The sequence below is a fragment of the Rutidosis leptorrhynchoides genome, chromosome 6 (assembly GCF_046630445.1).
Source record: "Rutidosis leptorrhynchoides isolate AG116_Rl617_1_P2 chromosome 6, CSIRO_AGI_Rlap_v1, whole genome shotgun sequence".
Lineage (NCBI taxonomy): Eukaryota > Viridiplantae > Streptophyta > Magnoliopsida > Asterales > Asteraceae > Rutidosis > Rutidosis leptorrhynchoides.
Window position 1 is genome coordinate 256255303 of NC_092338.1, and position 18890 is coordinate 256274192.

An 18890-nucleotide genomic window follows, 5' to 3' on the forward strand; every position below is an offset into this window, starting at 1 on the left:
GAAAGAACCTAAGACAACTTCGTTGGATTGTTTGGCTTCATCATTGGTCATCAAATAGTTGCGACCCCTAGCTGTACCCGCCGCCTTCTCTAGACGCTTAACATTATCGTTTCGCAAATCGGGAAACTCCGGCTTCTTTTGCCCTTCTTTACCGCAATTAAAACAAGTGAGCTTGCTTCCAGAAGATGGTTTCGGACAATCACGAGCCATATGACCCGCTTGCCCACAATTGTAGCACGAAAAAGAAAAACCACCGGAAGCGCCCTTCTTCACGCTATTGACACTTTCAGAACCCTTCTTGTTCTTGTTCTTCTTGTTTGAAAAGTTAGAATGACTAGAACCTTCAAAATTTCTCTTAGAAAAAGTGAAATCACTTCTCCTTAGAACCTCCGGCTCAAAACCCCGAGCCAATTCAAATAACTCTTCAAAAGACTTAGCCGCTCCTCGACTAATCTTACCCTTATACTCATCATTCATGGTACGTTAAAAATCTTTCATTAGCTTGTGATCGTCACCAACATATTCCGGACAAAAACGAGTCTTTGCCAAGAAGGTAGACTTGAGAGTAACCAAGTCCATTGAACCTTGTTGCTAATTGTGCAACTCATCCCGGATTCTATCTAGATCGGAAGAAGTTCGGTATTCTTTGAAAAATTCCTTCTTAAACTCTTCCTACGTCAAACTCATACATTGCTCCTCACCGTACAAGTTGATTTTATCATCCCACCACAACTTAGCTTCTTCCCACAACATACTAGAACCATACCTCGCCTTCTTCTGGGGAGGACATTCCGCGGTACGGAAAGCTCCCTCGATATCGGAAATCCAACATGTACTTTTTAACGGATCTCGCACCCCATTAAACATCGGGGGTTGAGCATCCTTAAAATTTTTGAAATGGAAGTCCCACCTTCCATTCCCACCGTTACCATCACCCCCTTCACCATGAGGACAAATGTTTCTAGCTTCTAATGCCTCCTCGATCGCGGCATTCATTCGCTTATTTATCATTTCGGTCACTTGCCCATCAACCAACTCTTGGAAAACCTTTCAAACATCGTCGAGAAAATCCTTCTAGCCTCTTAAAGATGGCCTCAACCTTGGCCGTGAGTTCAACGTCCTCACTCGTACTTCCGTCATTGGTGTCGTGTCCATTTCTCATCTTCATTCTATAAAACGAAGTAAATTAAACAACGAAACGAAAGGACTTAACACATATGCATATACATATATACTACACTATCCCATCTTGCTCAACAATTGTCGTACATCGCTCGTTTGACACGATTTAAACCCGTAACAATGGTAGCTAATCATTGTTATGCGAGCACATCGCATTAACTTGCTAGTACAATGCCTATCTCGCTTGATGATTGCCAAAATAACATACAACAATTAGTGCAAGGTTAATTCACATAAACCCTAGCACTAACAATTCCCGTTCTGACCCAAAGTCCTACAAGTCCCGCATAAAGCGCACATACAATAAAGTCTAAGTCTAGGCACCTATCTCAAGTCGCCTAAATCCCTTAGACCATGCTCTGATACCACTTGTAACATCCCGACTTCAATTCACCAAAAACACACTAAAAAAAAAATTTCTGCTGTAGCACAACTGGACGGCGTCCAGCATTTAAGCCGGGACGGCGTCCAGCATATCTGGACGGCGTCCAGATTGCCTGGAAGCTACTGTCCCCCGGGTCCAACTCACGTGAGCGGAAATCCCGCTTCCCGACACTTTTAAACAAAAACCTTTTTACAACGTATCACAATATAATAAAATAAGAGGTTTCCATCATCAAAACAAGTTTTACAACCTCGGGCCCACATCGGCCCGTCTTACACGTTTCGATCAAAAATACAAGTTTCGACCAAAGCAAGTTTAATTTCCAAACGACACTAGAGCATGGTGTTTGGGGTTAAACTACCCAAATCTTGGCCGAACTTCTAAAAGCTAACCAAAACCATCCCCTATCAAAATAAGCGAGAGACCACTAATCCAACCGAATACCTTTGCCTTTGTCCACGTCGGAGCCTAAAAAGGTAAACAACGAGAGGGTAAGCTAACGCTTAGTGAATGCAATAGTTATACACGTACATATATAAAATACCTACTTGCACACTTACGCAATACCGCATATATGCTAGCAACACAAAAGGGCTTAACATCTCAAGTACAAGGCTATCAACCTCCTTTATCACAAGCTAGCATAACAAGGCATATATATATGTATATAACTCGAACCATATAATATGCTTACAACTCAACACAATAACCATGGTTAACCAATCGTATAAGGGAATGGCGCCCGCGAAAGGCCATCGGAGTTCACAACATCCATTAGTGTACTTAGCACCTTGTATCACTAACCCCCGGGTGGCATCTTAACACCTCGATACTTCACCCTCGGGTGGCGTCTTAACACCTCGACACTTCACCCTTTATTATGGAGTGGCGTCTTAACACCTCGACACTTCACTCCTATGTGGCATCTTAACACCTCGATGCTTCACCTCGAGTGGCATCTTAACACCTCGATACTTCACTCGTCACATGAAACGTGGTGTCTTAACACCTCGACACTTCACATCTCACGCTACAACAAATAAATACATTATATACCTACGCATATAATTATTCCACTCACCTTAGAGTCTTTTGCCAAAGATAACTGAGCTTGCAACTTCCATGTAACGTACCTATCACATTTAGCACATAATCAATCACAACATAAGTTGGTAAACCAACTTACTCCCCATTCTAGTGCCATTTTGACCCAAGATGCAATTCCGACCCATTTGCACCCCTAACCCTAATGTTTGGGTCAACACCAACAAAACCCTAACACTAGTCAAATATGGTCTTAAACACTTTATAAACACAAGTTTAGTGTGTTCTCATACACATTTAACAACCTAGGTCGCCCAAGACCCATTTGACCCATTTCGAGGTCAACACTCCCATTTGGGTCACCCACAACCCAATGACACCCACTATCATTAACTACAAAAGTGCTAGTGATTTACTAAGCCTTTAAGACTCATTTATACACTTTAACTTTTCAAAACCCTAGGTTAGTCATCTTTTGGGTCTTCATGACCCAAACTTACCCAAAACCCCCAAATCACTAACAAATGGGTTTTAAGTGCTAACACTAACCCAAAACCTAACCCTTAACACAATTTAAGTAAAGAAAATAGGTTTTATAACTTACCAACACAATCACCACGTAGTTAGCGACTAGATGAACAACTTTAGAACTCGCGCTAAGACCCGATTCAACCTCTTTCTTCCTTTAATGGAGCTCTCTCACTCTAGAACCTCCTCTCTCTTTAGGATTTAATGGAAGATGATAAAGTAGATGGAAAAGGAGTAATGAGGCTCACCAAAACTGAACTAGGGCCTTAAAGTCGTCCACCAAGTGAAATTACCAAACTACCCCTTTTTAAATAACAAAATGCCAAAGCTGGCTCGTCAGGCCATCTGGACGGCGTCCAGTCCTTCAAAACTGGACGGCGTCGCACCAAGTTGGACGGCGTCCAACTCAACTGATAAAACTGGATCTTACACATATTTTCAAAAATAAGTGTAGATTTTCTCTCTACAATTTACTGTAAAAGTTTAATGGCATTATCTATCAATTCTTTTAAATTACTAATTGTGTGATGTCATTAAGTAATTAAAATCATAGGTTAAAAAAAAATAGGGGACAGGTGGCACTATTTGGTCATTACTAATGACATTATTAAATTAATTAAATTAAATAAATACGGAGTATATCTATGATAAATCTATGGTTTTGCAGATACCCATGAAGTAGGGGGTTTTCTTTTAACATAATACAAATTTATCTCTCTGCCAAAAACAAGTCACGCCTTCTTGCTACAAAATTACTACATTTTACTTTCCAAAAAAGTTAATCAGTTCTCAAGAAACTTTTCGATTCTTTCATCTCCACAAAAATACTTGGTAATCTTATTTTCTTTTTTGAGTGTTTCACTTCCATCATCTATATCTAATTTCATTTCTACAATCATCTTCATCTTTAACCCCCGATTCTTTCCGGTTTAATTTAAATTTTTACAGAATAAGATTCTTCAATTTTGCAACATGAATAACATATTAGATATGATTTTTGCTGTATTTATTGATTTTGCAGCAAGTGGTGTATGCATCTCAAGAGCAACTAATATGAACTATGTAGATATATTAGTGATTGTTCAATTTAAGATCTGGCTTTTTCAATTTTGTAACATGAATAACATCTCCGATCTGATTTTTGCTGGTTTCTTTATCTTGAAAGCATTATTAGTGAAATATTGGGTTACAAACTAACAGGCGTATGTTTCGTTTTATGATCTTCATGTGTTTGATTAAATGCTTAAATGAAACTGAAGATGAAAATTGCTACATATGCTGATTTTATGTTAATTTAATTGTACATTGTTAATGCATGATTTGAAATTCTATTTTGTTTACTGAGTAGAAAGCAGGTGATGGAAGCTCAAAAAGAAACCTTAGATGCAACGTAACTTAAATTGTTGAAGGTATAACCGAGTAAATCTATGGTTTTGCAGATACCCATGAAGTTGGGGGTTTATTCAGCATGCAAGCATTTGATATGATTCTCAATTTGATGGAATTAATGTACATGTTATTTGTTAGTTGACTCTTAAAACTGTTCATCTCATAATAAGTAACTCCTTAATACAATTTATATAATGGTTATCAAGTGGGGATCAACTAATATAGCATTTGATTAACCATCTTCATCATTCTTTTATCTATAAACTAATAAACTAATTTCATTATTGTTTTCTCACATGCAATAATTTATATGTTTTTACTCTAAGATTAAAAAGTGACATTGCAACAGGTCTTCATGACTTTTTTTTTCTTTTTTTTTTTAAAGGTAAGGCTCCAAAGTGAGGTTGGTGAGGATTGAACGAGTCTCCTCTGCATTTTTAGCTTTTTTGCTATGAAAACATGGATGAGGGATGTTTCATAAGTCAACAAGTGTTAATCTCATCAAATGTGAGTTTTTAACATGACAGTTTATAGATAGAAGAATTGATAAAGATGGTTTGCTCAATTTGAATGAACTATAATGCGATTATGGTAAACTTAGTCTCTTTTAAATGATAAATATTCATATTGATTTTTTTTTGTTCAGTTCTTGCTGGATTCTTTTTTGTATCTATGATATCAAAGTAATTGGGTACTTTAGAAATAGTAAGGATGTCGATATATTCATGTTTTATTTTTTTCCAGTATGATGAATGATGATGGTGGCATGGTGAACAAGCCTCAGGTTACTTACATCATTTGCTTCCTATGACACTATTTTTTCTATTTTTAGGTAATTTATGCAAATTTTTGTTTACAATTTGATATGAACAAGCCTCTGGGATCTGTTGCTGGTTAGCTTACATATGGTACTAATTCTAAACCTACTGTTCAATGCTTGAATGAAACAAAACATGAAAACATTTAACTTTTTTATATCTTGATGTATAATTATCCATAATTTAATCAATGATTGTATAATTATATTGTATGTTGTCTGAAGTATTTCCAGATTTAGTTCTATCCTCACCAATAGTTTGTATCTTCCATTTTGTGAAATATATTAAAGACGAGAATTTAAAGAAGGTTGTGACTTATCGGCAATAAATGGTTGGTGACTTATTCGCAATTTTGGAGGCGATTAGGTAAGATAAAAAATTAATTTTCATTTGTATAATGTTCTTTATTGCCTTGATAAAATGTGAAGGTGTGAATGTAGCTATTGGGATAGTAGTTCAGTGATGAGGCGGATGGGCTGTAATGACATCGTTTAGATTGGGAGGGTCGGGTTAATATCGAGGGTAAGTGCTCTGTAACAATTATTTATACATCTTTAGTCTATGCTTTTGTCACGACCCCATTTCGATCCCGGAATGTGACGTGATAGGTGTCCCAGTTATAGTTAACGATTTCTAAAGACGACAGCGGAAACGTTTTTATTTCAACATACAAGTACAAGTTTTGAGTTACATGTCGGGACTTAAAAGTAATGTACAACAATTACAACCAAAATATAACAAAGTACAACACTTAAACATAGTGCATGATGATTTATTTTTAAAAGACATCCCGACATCCTGACGACATCCCAAAAGCCAACCTGAAAGTATGCGGACTCCTGCTTATGGACCTGAGAAAACACATGCTTAAAAAGGTCAACAATAATGTTGGTGAGATCATAGGTTTAATGATATAATTGTATGGACCATAAGATTTTCAAGTACAAACAGTTGTAAATATATTCTATATAAACATGAGCTCCCGATATCGAACTTAACAATCAAGAACCCGAAATCATGTAGTCTCACTTAGCTAGAGCTACAAAGTCGAAGGTTATGCATGAAGCGACTCGTCCTAATCCATCCGGACGAAGTCCATATCGATTTCAAATGATTCACAACAGTTGGTTACATCGCGAGGTACTTGACCTCTATATGATACATTTTACAAACATTGCATTCGTTTTTAAAAGACAAACTTTCTTTACATCAAAAGTTGACGGCATGCGTACCATTTCATAACATATTCAACTATAATTGACTTAATAATAATCTTGATGAACTCAACGACTCTAATGCAATGTCTTTTGAAATATGTCATGAATGACTCCAAGTAATATCCTTAAAATGAGCAAATGCACAGCGGAAGATTTCTTTCATACCTGAGAATAAACATTCTTTAAAGTGTCAATCAAAAGGTTGGTGAGTTCATTAGTTTATCATAATCATTCATTTTCATCGTTTTAATAGACCACAAGAATTTCATTTCCAGTTCTCATAAATATACGTCCCATGCATAGAGACAAAAATCATTCATATGGATTGAACACCTGGTAACCGACATTAACAATATGCATATAAGAATATCCCCTATCATTCCGGGAAATCCTTCGGACATGATAAAAACAACATCGAAGTACTAAAGCATCCGGTACTTTGGATGGGGTTCGTTAGGCCCAATAGATCTTTATTTAGGATTCGCGTCAATTAGGCGTGCACTAATTCTCAAAATTAGTGATGTTCCTTAATTCTTAGGCTACCAAGCAAAAAGGGGCATATTCGGCTTCGATCATTCAATCATATAATGTAGTTTCGATTACTTGTGTCTATTTCGTAAAACATTTATAAAAATTGCGCATGTATTCTCAGCCCAAAAATATAAAGGGTAAAAAGGCAAATGAAACTCACCTAATGTATTTTGTAGTAAAAATACATATGATTATATTGAACAATGCTGGGTTGGCCTCGGATTCATGAACCTATATCATTTATGTATTCATTAATATATAATCGTAATCAAATAAATATATATTATTATTAGTGATATAATTTTTATATTAATAACTTATTTATATATTTCATTATTTAATTAAATGTATTCATTTTGTATATACAATAATTAAATATACTTTAGTGTAATAATTCTTTTGTTTACAAAACACTAGTTATAATAATTTTAGAATAATTATACTGATAATAATAATAATTTTCATAGTACTAATAATATAAATGATAGTATTAATAATAGTTTTTATTAAAATATAGATTTAAAGTAATGATACCTTTAGTAATAATTATATTAATTTTCAATAATAATAGTACTTGTTAATGATACTCATGTTAACGAATGTGCTAATGTTAATAATAATACTTACATCAACATTGATAATACTAATATTTTAAAATGATACTAATACTATTATTAGCAAAAATACTAATAAGTTTTGTTATTTTCATAATAGTAATATTATTCCTAATAATAATAATGATATCAATACTTAAATGATAATATTATTAATGATAAACACATTAGTAATATTTAATAATAATAATATTATCAATAATGACATTACTTAATAATTACTTAATTACAATAATAATAATATTCATAATCTTAATAATAATAATAATAATAATACTAATAATACTAATAATAACAAAAAAAAAATAATACTAATAATAATAATAACAATAATAATCAAAATCATATTAATAATAATGTTAATAATTATAATAATAATCATTATAACAATAATAATGGTAATAATAATAATTTGTAATAATAATAATAATAATAATAATAATAATAATAATGATAATAATAATAATAATAATAACATAAAAATATTAAAAGGGCTACCTTAATGAAGTGAGCCTCAAAAAAATAAAAGTCCCAGCACGGGCTCGAACCCGAGACCTCTCGCTCACCATAACACCCATTAACCATCTGAGCTACTGCTCCTTATCTAATTTATAACCCAGCCTTATTTATTTAAACTATATATATTTTCTGTTTTAATTTCACCTTCTTCCTCACTTGAATTCAAATCAATCCAGGTTTCAAACCAATTCACAATAATTTATCGTTGATACAAAAACGTTTAGAGGTTGACTAACTAAATTAAAACAGAATCAAAACAAAAGAAAAAGATGGAACAGACATTCGATGAACAAGACTAAACCCAAAATCAATTTCGAATTTTTAAAATGTTTAAGACTATACTCATAACATTAAAAAGGTTTTAAATCGTCCATGAAAACTTTCTGAATCACCAATTAAACATAAAACATCAAAACCAGCTCAGATTTCACGATGAACAAATATGTTGACTTTTGAAAATTAAAGCTTTGACTCGATAATTCGTACTCGTTTCAAAGAATTGGAATTTGAGAATTTGCAGAAAGTTCGATTGAAAAATTCCTAACATAACTACATTTTTACATTTTTAAATTAGTTTCAAAATTGAAGTTTTCGAAAAAAAATCAAGAACAGAGTCGTAACAAGGTTTCAGCTCTTTTCTGGTTTAATTCAATTGAAAAATAATGCAGTTAAAATTTATGATTGATATTTTATTTTAGTAAGTGATATAGTATATCTTAACAACTTGTAATGCTCCCCTTAAATGACAATCTGGTGTCGACAGGTATTATTTCAATCAAGGACCGAATAAAATTAATTAAACTGTAAAGATAATTAGATTTGTACGATTGAAAGTGATACGTAACCGATTGGGGACAGAAACAAAAACGTAAAACAGTTTGATGGATATCTGGATTTGAATCGTACGAATATTTTGATTTTTAGTTTATATAATAATTACTAATAATTAATAATAATAATAATAATTATATTAATAATAATAAAAATTAATAAATAATAATATTACTAATAAATAATAAAAAATGATAATAATCATATTGTTAATGTTAATAATAATTAAATGTATTATTTTCTAATAAATATTAATAACACTAATAATAATTATATTAATAATCATTATAATAATACTATATAATAATAATAATCTTAACTATAAAAATGGTAAAAATATTATTCATAATACTAAAAAATACTAGTAATAGTAATAATAGAAATAGTACTAATATCAATATAATATTAAGATTAAGGATAAAAATAAAATAAATAAAAAATAATAATGATGATGATAATAATACTCTTAATTAAAACAAATAATAATTTTTGAGTAATTATGTTGATAATGATAATAAGAATGATAATAACAATAATAATGATTTTTAAATTATAATATTAACATAACAAATTATATGTATCAAAATTCATATCTATATATGTTATATATAACAACACTAATAATATTGATATAAATGCTAATATTAATATAAATAATTATAATAATGGATGTAATAATAACATGACAATTATATTGTAATTTGTAATTAAATTTAATATATTAATATCACATATTAATAATTATGTAATATTTGATAGCTATTTATATATTGAATTTTTAATATTTATTACAATATACATATAATAATGTTTTTATACATAAATCATATATATATATATATATATATATATATATATATATATATATATATATATATATATATATATATATATATATATATATATATATATATATATATATATATATATATATGATTTATGTATAAAAACATTATTATAACAACATCATTATCTTATATACTATTTTATATCTCTAATTCAAACCATTAATTTGTATTTTATCATTTCAAATTATTGTATATATATACATATATATATATATATATATATATATATATATATATATATATATATATATATATATATATATATATATATATATATATATATATTTTTTACAACAATGGTTCGTGAATCATCGAAGATGGTCGAAGGGTAATTAACTACATGAATATAGTTTCAAAATTTTCGAGATTCAAAATTACATACTTTGCTTATCGTGTCGAAGTCATATAAAGATTAAGTTTAAATTTGGTCAGAAATTCCCGGGTCGTCACAATGCATCCGTTAGCCTGAAGACTATGCCGGATGTGAGGAGTCACCCTCAAATAGATCTATCCACATTATTCGCGTTTACCTTAAACAAGTAATTAACGATATCAGAATCGGGGTTTAAGCTAAGTCATAAACTCAACACAATAGAATATAGCTTTAAGAACTTATGTCCATAATGTAAAACATAAAAGAAGCATGTTTCTCATCCCAAAATAATAAGTTTGCTAAAAGCTAGTAAAATGGGACTATGATACTCACAGGTGATGTTATGCGGTATAAAGCTTGGATTTATGGTTTAAGTACTTTGATGTACTTCGAGCTCGGGACCTAAATACATAAGTTAAGGTCAGAGGTGTGTTATTACTAACATTAGTAATACTAATGATTTTATTTATGTTCAAATGTAACATAGTGTACTCGGCTTTTAAAAGGCGGTTTCTCGGTTTACAAGTTAAAGTTTTTATGTGGACTGATTTTATAAGTAGTTTTAGGAGTTGATTTTCTTATTTAAAAGTAGTGATATAAGGTAATTCTTATTTTATATGTGAATGTATATGTGTTAGACTTCTAGGAATATAAGATTTGTAATTTATATCATAAAAATGAATTTTATAGAATTATTTTACTACAAGTGGACTGTTTTAACTAGTTTAAAGTTTAATACCACTAAAAATAGTAAATTAACTTATTTGGACTTATCCTTTTGAAGTCTTACTCCAATCTAGTTATCTATTAGTTCAAAAATTCGTTTTGCTCAGAAAACATCAGTTGTATACGTTTTTTATACAGTCTAAGTGACAACAGTTTTCAGTAAGTCTAAACCCATTGTCTAAATGTACAAGGCCATATCTTAATCATTTCTTAAGCTTTTTACATAATTCCAAAGCCTAACATGTTCTATTTTTAGTCTTCTTAACAATGAATATTTCGTAACTTTTCATATGTAGTTGTTGGTACCTCATTTTTGGTGAAACATGTGTGTTGGACAGAATCTGTCCAAATCAGTACCCATTAAAAGTAAAAATACAAAATAAATACTTAGACCACTTTATAATTCATGAGATTTTTACAGAAAGTCTAGGACTCATAAAAGTTTAAGAATCTCAAAAATTCCAGTAGCAAAAGTGAGTGTAAGTATTTTCTAAAAATTCCACCAAATGAAGACTGACTTGGTCCTTATTAAGGCTAAGGACTAGCTAGTAAACTTAATACATTTTATCTATATGCCTTTTCACTTTAAGTTTATTTTAGGTTGTTAAACATATGTAAAACATATTTTTAGTTATTTATGATCAAGATTAGAGTTAGCCATGTAATCATCATTGAGTGTTTTTAACACTCTAGATTGAGCTTTTACACCCATTTCTCTTGAAAGTAACTTAGTAAAGAGTAAAAGAATTGTACTTGATGATTATACCTTGAGTAATGATGATGTATGAGTTGATGAAGATGAACAATGAAGAAATAAATGGCTGAACTTGAGAGGATTTAGTGTGATAATTGAGTGTGTTATGAGAGTTTAAGAAGCAAAAGGTGGTCTTTTGGTGAGGATGTTGTAGTCGTGGCACAAGGAGATAAAAAGGGAAATATGACAAGCCAATTCTCATGCAAGCTCATGCAATTATGTTTAGTATCTTCAAGACATAAAGATAAAGTAATTGCATGTGTTTATGACAAGTATGTATGGAAGATTAATTTAATTAAGTACTTGCACATGAAGGTGATGATGGTGATTGACGTGTGGTTTAGAGGAGAAAAGGAGATGTTTAGTAAGCTTAGGTTGAGTGAGGTTTAGAAATGTGTCCATACATGTTTAAGACAAAGGAATGCTCATGATGATGATGATTAAGTTGTGGCACAAGGAGGAGAACAAGAGAAGATGACTAATCAATCTTTACTTAGTTAATTATGCATGTGAATGACAAGCGTTTATGACATGTTTCCATGTAATTAAGACTTAATATTATAAATAATTAATTAGTGTTAGTTAGTCCTATATTAATTTCAGTTTAAGTGTAAGTATATACCTAAGTGTTAATGACCTTGATTAGAGTTTAGTTAGTGGTTAATGTTGTGGTAGTTTGGTAACTAGATGTATTAAAGATTCAAGTCTTATAAAATATCAAGGTAATTTAGTTATATACCTATATGTATATTAGATATGTATATGAAATGTCATAGTCTTTTATTTGTAGTAACATTATGAGCTATAGTTTAAATGAAGGTATAGATTCATGAATACTTATGAAAAAGACCTATAAAATTTATAAAAGAGTAAAAGACTCAAGACATCAAATTTCTTATCGTGTCGAAACTTAAATCATTCAAGTTAGGTTAAGAAAACCTAGCCGGAAAAATCTTGGTTATCACATTACCCACCCGTTAAAGAAAATTTCGTCCCGAAATTTTAGGTGGTACCTGATGTTTGTCTGATATCAGTGAAAAGATGTGGATACTTCCGCCGCATATGGTCCTCCCGTTCCCAAGTAAACTCCGGTCCTCTATGAGCATTCCAACGAACTTTGACAATCAGAATACTACTATGCTTCAAGCGCTTAACTTCGCGATCCATGATTTCTGCTGGTTCCTCGATAAAATGAAGTTTATTGTCTATACGAATCTCTTCTAATGAAATAACGAGACTGTCATCGGACAAACACTTATTTAAACTTGAGACATGAAAAGCATCATGGATACCACTCAATTCTTGCGGTAGTTTCAAACGATACGCTACAGGACCAATCCTTTCAATTATCTCGAAAGGTCCAACATATCTCGGGCTTAGTTTTCCTCGCTTCCCAAATCGAATCACACCCTTCCAGGGAGACACTTTAAGCATGACTTTATCTCCTACCTGAAATTCTAAGGATTTTCTTCGACCATCAGCATAGCTCTTTTGTCGGCTCATGGCAGTCTTCAATCTCTCTTGAATCTGAAAGATTTTCTCGGTAGTCTCATGTATGATTTCTGGACCAGTGAGTTGTCTATCACCCACTTGACTCCAACATAGAGGTGATCTACATTTTCTACCATAGAGAGCTTCAAATGGTGCGACTTTAATACTCGCGTGATAACTGTTATTATATGAAAATTCTGCTAACAGTATATATTTATCCCATCCATTACCAAAATCAATAACACATGCCCGTAGCATATCTTTTAGGGTTTGGATGGTCCTTTCACTTTGTCCGTCAGTTTGTGGATGGTAGGCGGTACTCATGTCCACACGAGTTCCTAAAGCTTCTTGTAAAGATTGCCAAAATCTTGACGTGAATCGACTGTCATAGTCAGATATAATAGAGACAGGCACTCCGTGTGTTGAGATAACCTCTTTCAAATATAATTGTGCCAATTTCTCCATCCTATCCGTCTCTTTCATAGGTAGGAAATGTGCAGACTTAGTGAGACGATCGACAATCACCCAAATAGTGTCGTAACCACTCACGGTTCTCGGTAGCTTCATTATAAAGTCCATGGTTATTCTTTCCCATTTCCACTATGGAATTTTTGGTTGTTGTAACAACCCTGACGGTTTTTGATTCTCCATTTTGACTTTCGCACAAGTCAGACATTGGCTCACATAAGTGGCAACGTCAGCTTTCATGTTAGGCCACCAATAAAATTCCTTGATATCATGATACATTTTCCCAGTTCCAGGGTGAATTAAGTATCTCATCTTGTGTGCTTCATCTAACACAAGTTTTCTTAATTCACCATACTTTAGTACCCATAGACGTCCTGCAAAGTATCGGGTCCCATCACCATTTACTTCAAATTGCTTAATCAATCCTTTAATCGCCTCATCCTTCCAACGTTCCTCCTTCACAGCTTCTAATTGAGCATCTCGGATTTGCGAAACAAGATTTGCATGAATAGTTATATTCAGTGCTCTAACTCGAAGAAGTTTAATCTTTTCCTTTCGGCTCAACGCATCGGCAACCACGTTAGCCTTCCCAGGATGATAACGAATTTCGCAGTCATAATCATTCAATAATTCAACCCAACACCGTTGTCGCATATTTAATTGTTTCTGATCAAAAATATGCTGAAGACTCTTGTGATCCGTAAATATAGTGCATTTAGTTCCATACAAATAATGTCTCCACATTTTAAGGGCAAAGACAACAGCTCCCAATTCTAAATCATGAGTTGTATAGTTTTGCTTGTACACCTTCAGTTGTCGTGATGCATATGCAATGACCTTCTGTCGCTGCATCAAAACACCTCCAAGTCCTTGACGCGAGGCGTCACAATAAACCACAAAATCTTCATTTCCCTCAGGTAAAGATAATATGGGTGCAGTAGTTAGTTTATGCTTTAATTGTTGAAATGCAGACTCTTGTTCCTTTAACCATTCAAACTTCTTTCCTTTGTGAGTCAGTGTAGTTAAAGGTCGCGCAATCTTCGAAAAATCTTGGATAAACCTTCGGTAATATCCAGCAAGACCTAAAAATTGTCTCACTTGAGTTGGAGTCTTAGGAACTTCCCAGTTGCCAATAGCCTCGATCTTGGCAGGATCAACATGAATACCTCGGCTACTAACCACGTGACCCAAAAATTGTACCGACTGCAACCAAAAATCACATTTTGAAAACTTGGCGTATAATTGCTCTTTCTCTAGCAATCCAAGAATTATCTTCAAGTGTTCTTCATGTTATTCTTTACTTTTGGAGTAGATCAAAATATCGTCGATGAATATGATAACAAACTTGTCCAAATACGGCTTACACACACGGTTCATGAGATCCATGAATACCGCAGGTGCATTAGTCAAACCAAATGACATGACTAAGAATTCGTAATGTCCATATCGCGTCCTAAAAGCTGTCTTAGGAATATCATCCTCCTTGACCCTTAACTGATGATAACCAGATCTCAAATTAATCTTCGAATATACACTAGATCCTTGTAGTTGATCAAACAAATCATCGATCCTCGGTAGTGGATACCGATTCTTAATCGTCAATTTATTCAACTCTCGATAATCTATGCACATCCTCATAGATCCATTTTTCTTCTTTACGAACAAGATAGGAGCACCCCAGGGCAATGAACTAGGTCGAATAAATCCCTTATCCAACAGTTCTTGTAATTGGTTAGACAACTCTTGCAATTCTGAAGGTGTTAATCAATATAGTGGTCGAGCAACAGGTGCAGCTCCCGAAATTAAGTCGATTTGAAATTAAACTTGTCTATGCGGAGGAAGACCAGGTAAATCTTCAGGAAAAACTCCAGGAAAATCCTTTACTACCGGTACATCCTCAAGTCACTTCTTCTCCGACTCCATCTCCTTTACGTGCGGCTTGACATCCTTTCCTTAAATATTTTCGAGCCTTCATGCAAGAAATGATGTTGAGTTTAGTGCCACTCTTTTCTCCTTGAACTACCAAAGTTTCACCATTCGCGAGAGGAATACGAATGGATTTCTCCGCGCAAGCAATGTCCGCATGGTTCTTAGATAACCAATCCATACCAATAATAAAATCAAAACTACCTAACTCAACAGGCATAAGATCGACTTCAAATAATTTATTAGCTAATGTTAGAGCACAACCTCGAAAGATCTTATCTACTTTCCAAGTTTTGCCATTAGCGAATTCTATGATATATTTAGTGTCTAAAGCAGTTGGAGGTACGTTAATCACGGTACTAAAGTCCTTAGAAATAAAACTTCTATCAGCACCACTATCAAATAGTACATAAGCAATGCAGTTGTTTAGAAGAAATGTACCCGTGACTAAATCAGGATCTTCACGAGCTCCTTTTGCCGAGATATTAAATGCTCTACCTTTTGAATTTCCATCCTTCTTGGCATTCGAACACTGATTCTTCATGTGTCCTACTTGTCCACATCCATAACAAGTCTTAGGTTTGTTTCCAGTTGGCTGTGCGAGATTGACTCTACAATCTTTGGACATATGCCCCACCTTTTTTCACCTATCACAAATAATAGTACAAGCTCCATAATGATGCTTATAACATCGATTCCAATAAGGTTTCTTGCCATTATAATTCTTCTTGGCATTAGCATTCTCAAACTTGGTGGTATATTGTTTCTTCTGGTGAGAACTATTTCCTTGGTTCTCATTCCACTTACGCTTACCGCCTTGAGTTTTTGTATCCGCTGTTTCTTCTGGGTTTTCATGACGTGTAATCTGATCCATCAGACTGTGTGCCATTCGAATAGCACTTTGGAGTGTTTCTGGTTTGGATGACGTTACATTACCTTGGATTTCTTTCGAGAGTCCCCACACATACCTTTCGATCTTCTTTGCTTCAGTAGTAACTAACTCCGGACACAATAGGACAAGTTCTAGGAATCATTTTGTATATCCCGTAATGTCATTCCCCTGAATTTTCAAATTCCACAATTCCATTTCTAGTTTCTGAATTTCGTTTCTTGGACAATACTCGCTGATCATCGCTTGTTTGAATTCTTCCCATGGCATTGCATACGATGCGTCCATTCCTGCAGGCTGAGCATAATTGTTCCACCATGTTAGGGCACCATCTTGAATAGTACAAGTAGCAAACTTTACTCTATCCGTATTTGCACAGTTTCTTATTCGAAAGACTGACGCGAGCCTCTCAAACCACCTCATTAAACCAACTGGTCCTTTTATTCCAGTGAAAGTTTGAGGTTTGCAGTTGGAGAACTCCTTATAGGTACATCCTTGTGGAGCATTATTTCCACTTGAACCTCCAGCTTGACTCGCATTAGCTTGCACTCTCCATACCTCAGCAGCGGCTAAAGCTTCATTAACCCTTTGACTAATCATCTCGTCAACTTGAGCGTCAGTAAAAGTCCTTCGTGTTTGCATTATCCTTCATGATAATTAAAAGAGACCATCAATTACTTAGAGTAATATATACAAAATAAATAGTAGTGATTGTACATAATGGCACAATTAAGGAAATGAACTAAACTTCATAATAATAAAAGCCTTTTCCATTAGCATTTTATAATTACAAAACTTGGGTAATATCTACCCATTACAGTTCACTTAGATAATTTGCTAGTACAAGTTAAGTCACTACTACTATTCCTATATATATATATCCGATTAGGTGATAGATAGTCAAAATTTACTAATGTCATAGAACACTAGTAGGGATCACTACAATCTCCCAAAGCAATCTAAGATCTCCACTGGCGATCTTGAGCAAAAATTTGCAAGTCTGCTGAATGCATCGCCTCCATAGCACCCAACCTCGAATCGAAATCAATCATGTTACGCTCCATTCTATCAACATTACCCGCATATCGCTCCATCCACTGCCTAATGAGCTCTACCCTAGCATAAAGGTTATCATAGTCATCCCTAAGCCCATTGACAGAAGCCTCTAATACCTCTTGCTTATCGGAATCATACAATGTCTGAACAGAATGAAAAACCCTAGAGATACGGTTATCAAGAAGGCGAATTCGAGAAATAACGGTAAAAAGAGTGTCCCTAACAGTTTGGCCAGTCAAGACATCAACACCTCCTCGGGAAGGTGGAACGTGCACCTCATGATAAGGTGTAACTTCCTCATGTACCCAAGAGGAAATCATGGTTCTAACCCAACCCCAACGTCTCCAAAACGGCTGGTAAACGTTCGCGTCTTTGTCGGAGCTATCATCACCAGTTGAGCTTGAGTTCGCTATCGGGTCGGGATAGTAGTTGGAAGACATCGAGCTTTGTGAGGCGGCCATCTTAAGTCATCACACAAAAACATACAAGTTAACATATAGAAGTTTCGATAAGCAAAATGACAACAAAAGACTAAAATACGTGAAAGACGAAAAATGACTCCGTTATAGACCCGACTCACTAATGCATCCTAGAATCCTAGACACACTAATGCAGTCCTGGTTCCCTATAACGTGGGCTCTGATACCATGTCTGTCACGACCCCATTTCGATCCCGAAATGTGACATGATAGGTGTCCCAGTTATAGTTAACGATTTCTAAAGACGACAGCGAAAACGTTTTTATTTCAACATACAAGTACAAGTTTTGAGTTACATGTCGGGACTTAAAAGTAAAGTACAACAATTACAACTAAAATATAACAAAGTACAACACTTAAACATAGTGCATGATGATTTATTTTTAAAAGACATCCCGACATCCTGACGACATCCCAAAAGCCAACCTGAAAGTATGCGGACTCCTGCTTATAGACCTGAGAAAACACATGCTTAAAAAGGTCAACAATAATGTTGGTGAGATCATAGGTTTAATGATATAATTGTATGGACCATAAGATTTTCAAGTACAAACAGTTGTAAATATATTCTATATAAACATGAGCTCCCGATATCGAACTTAACAATCAAGAACCCGAAATCATGTAGTCTCACTTAGCTAGAGCTACAAAGTCGAAGGTTATGCATGAAGCAACCCGTCTTAATCCATCCGAACGAAGTCCATATCGATTTCAAACGATTTACAATAGTTGGTTACATCGCGAGGTACTTGACCTCTATATGATACATTTTTCAAACATTGCATTCGTTTTTAAAAGACAAACTTTCTTTGCATCAAAAGT

At 33.6% G+C, this 18890-nt stretch overlaps 1 protein-coding gene and 1 long non-coding RNA gene across 3 annotated transcripts; one reads left to right on the forward strand and one right to left on the reverse strand.

The window, feature by feature from the left end:
* Window positions 1-3828: 3828 nt before the first annotated feature.
* Window positions 3829-5635, forward strand: LOC139855418 (uncharacterized). Of its 2 annotated transcripts, none has more exons than XR_011761438.1 (3): window positions 3829-3970; window positions 4914-5119; window positions 5273-5635. It is a non-coding gene; the product is annotated as an uncharacterized lncRNA (long non-coding RNA). The 2 variants fall into 2 exon arrangements; XR_011761437.1 differs by lacking the exon at window positions 3829-3970 and adding an exon at window positions 4129-4548.
* Window positions 5636-16674: 11039 nt separating this feature from the next.
* Window positions 16675-17175, reverse strand: LOC139854470 (uncharacterized). Its single transcript, XM_071843773.1, has one exon. It carries the CDS (start codon window positions 17173-17175, stop codon window positions 16675-16677), a length of 501 nt encoding a protein of 166 aa, XP_071699874.1.
* Between the last annotated feature and the right edge of the window lie 1715 nt (window positions 17176-18890).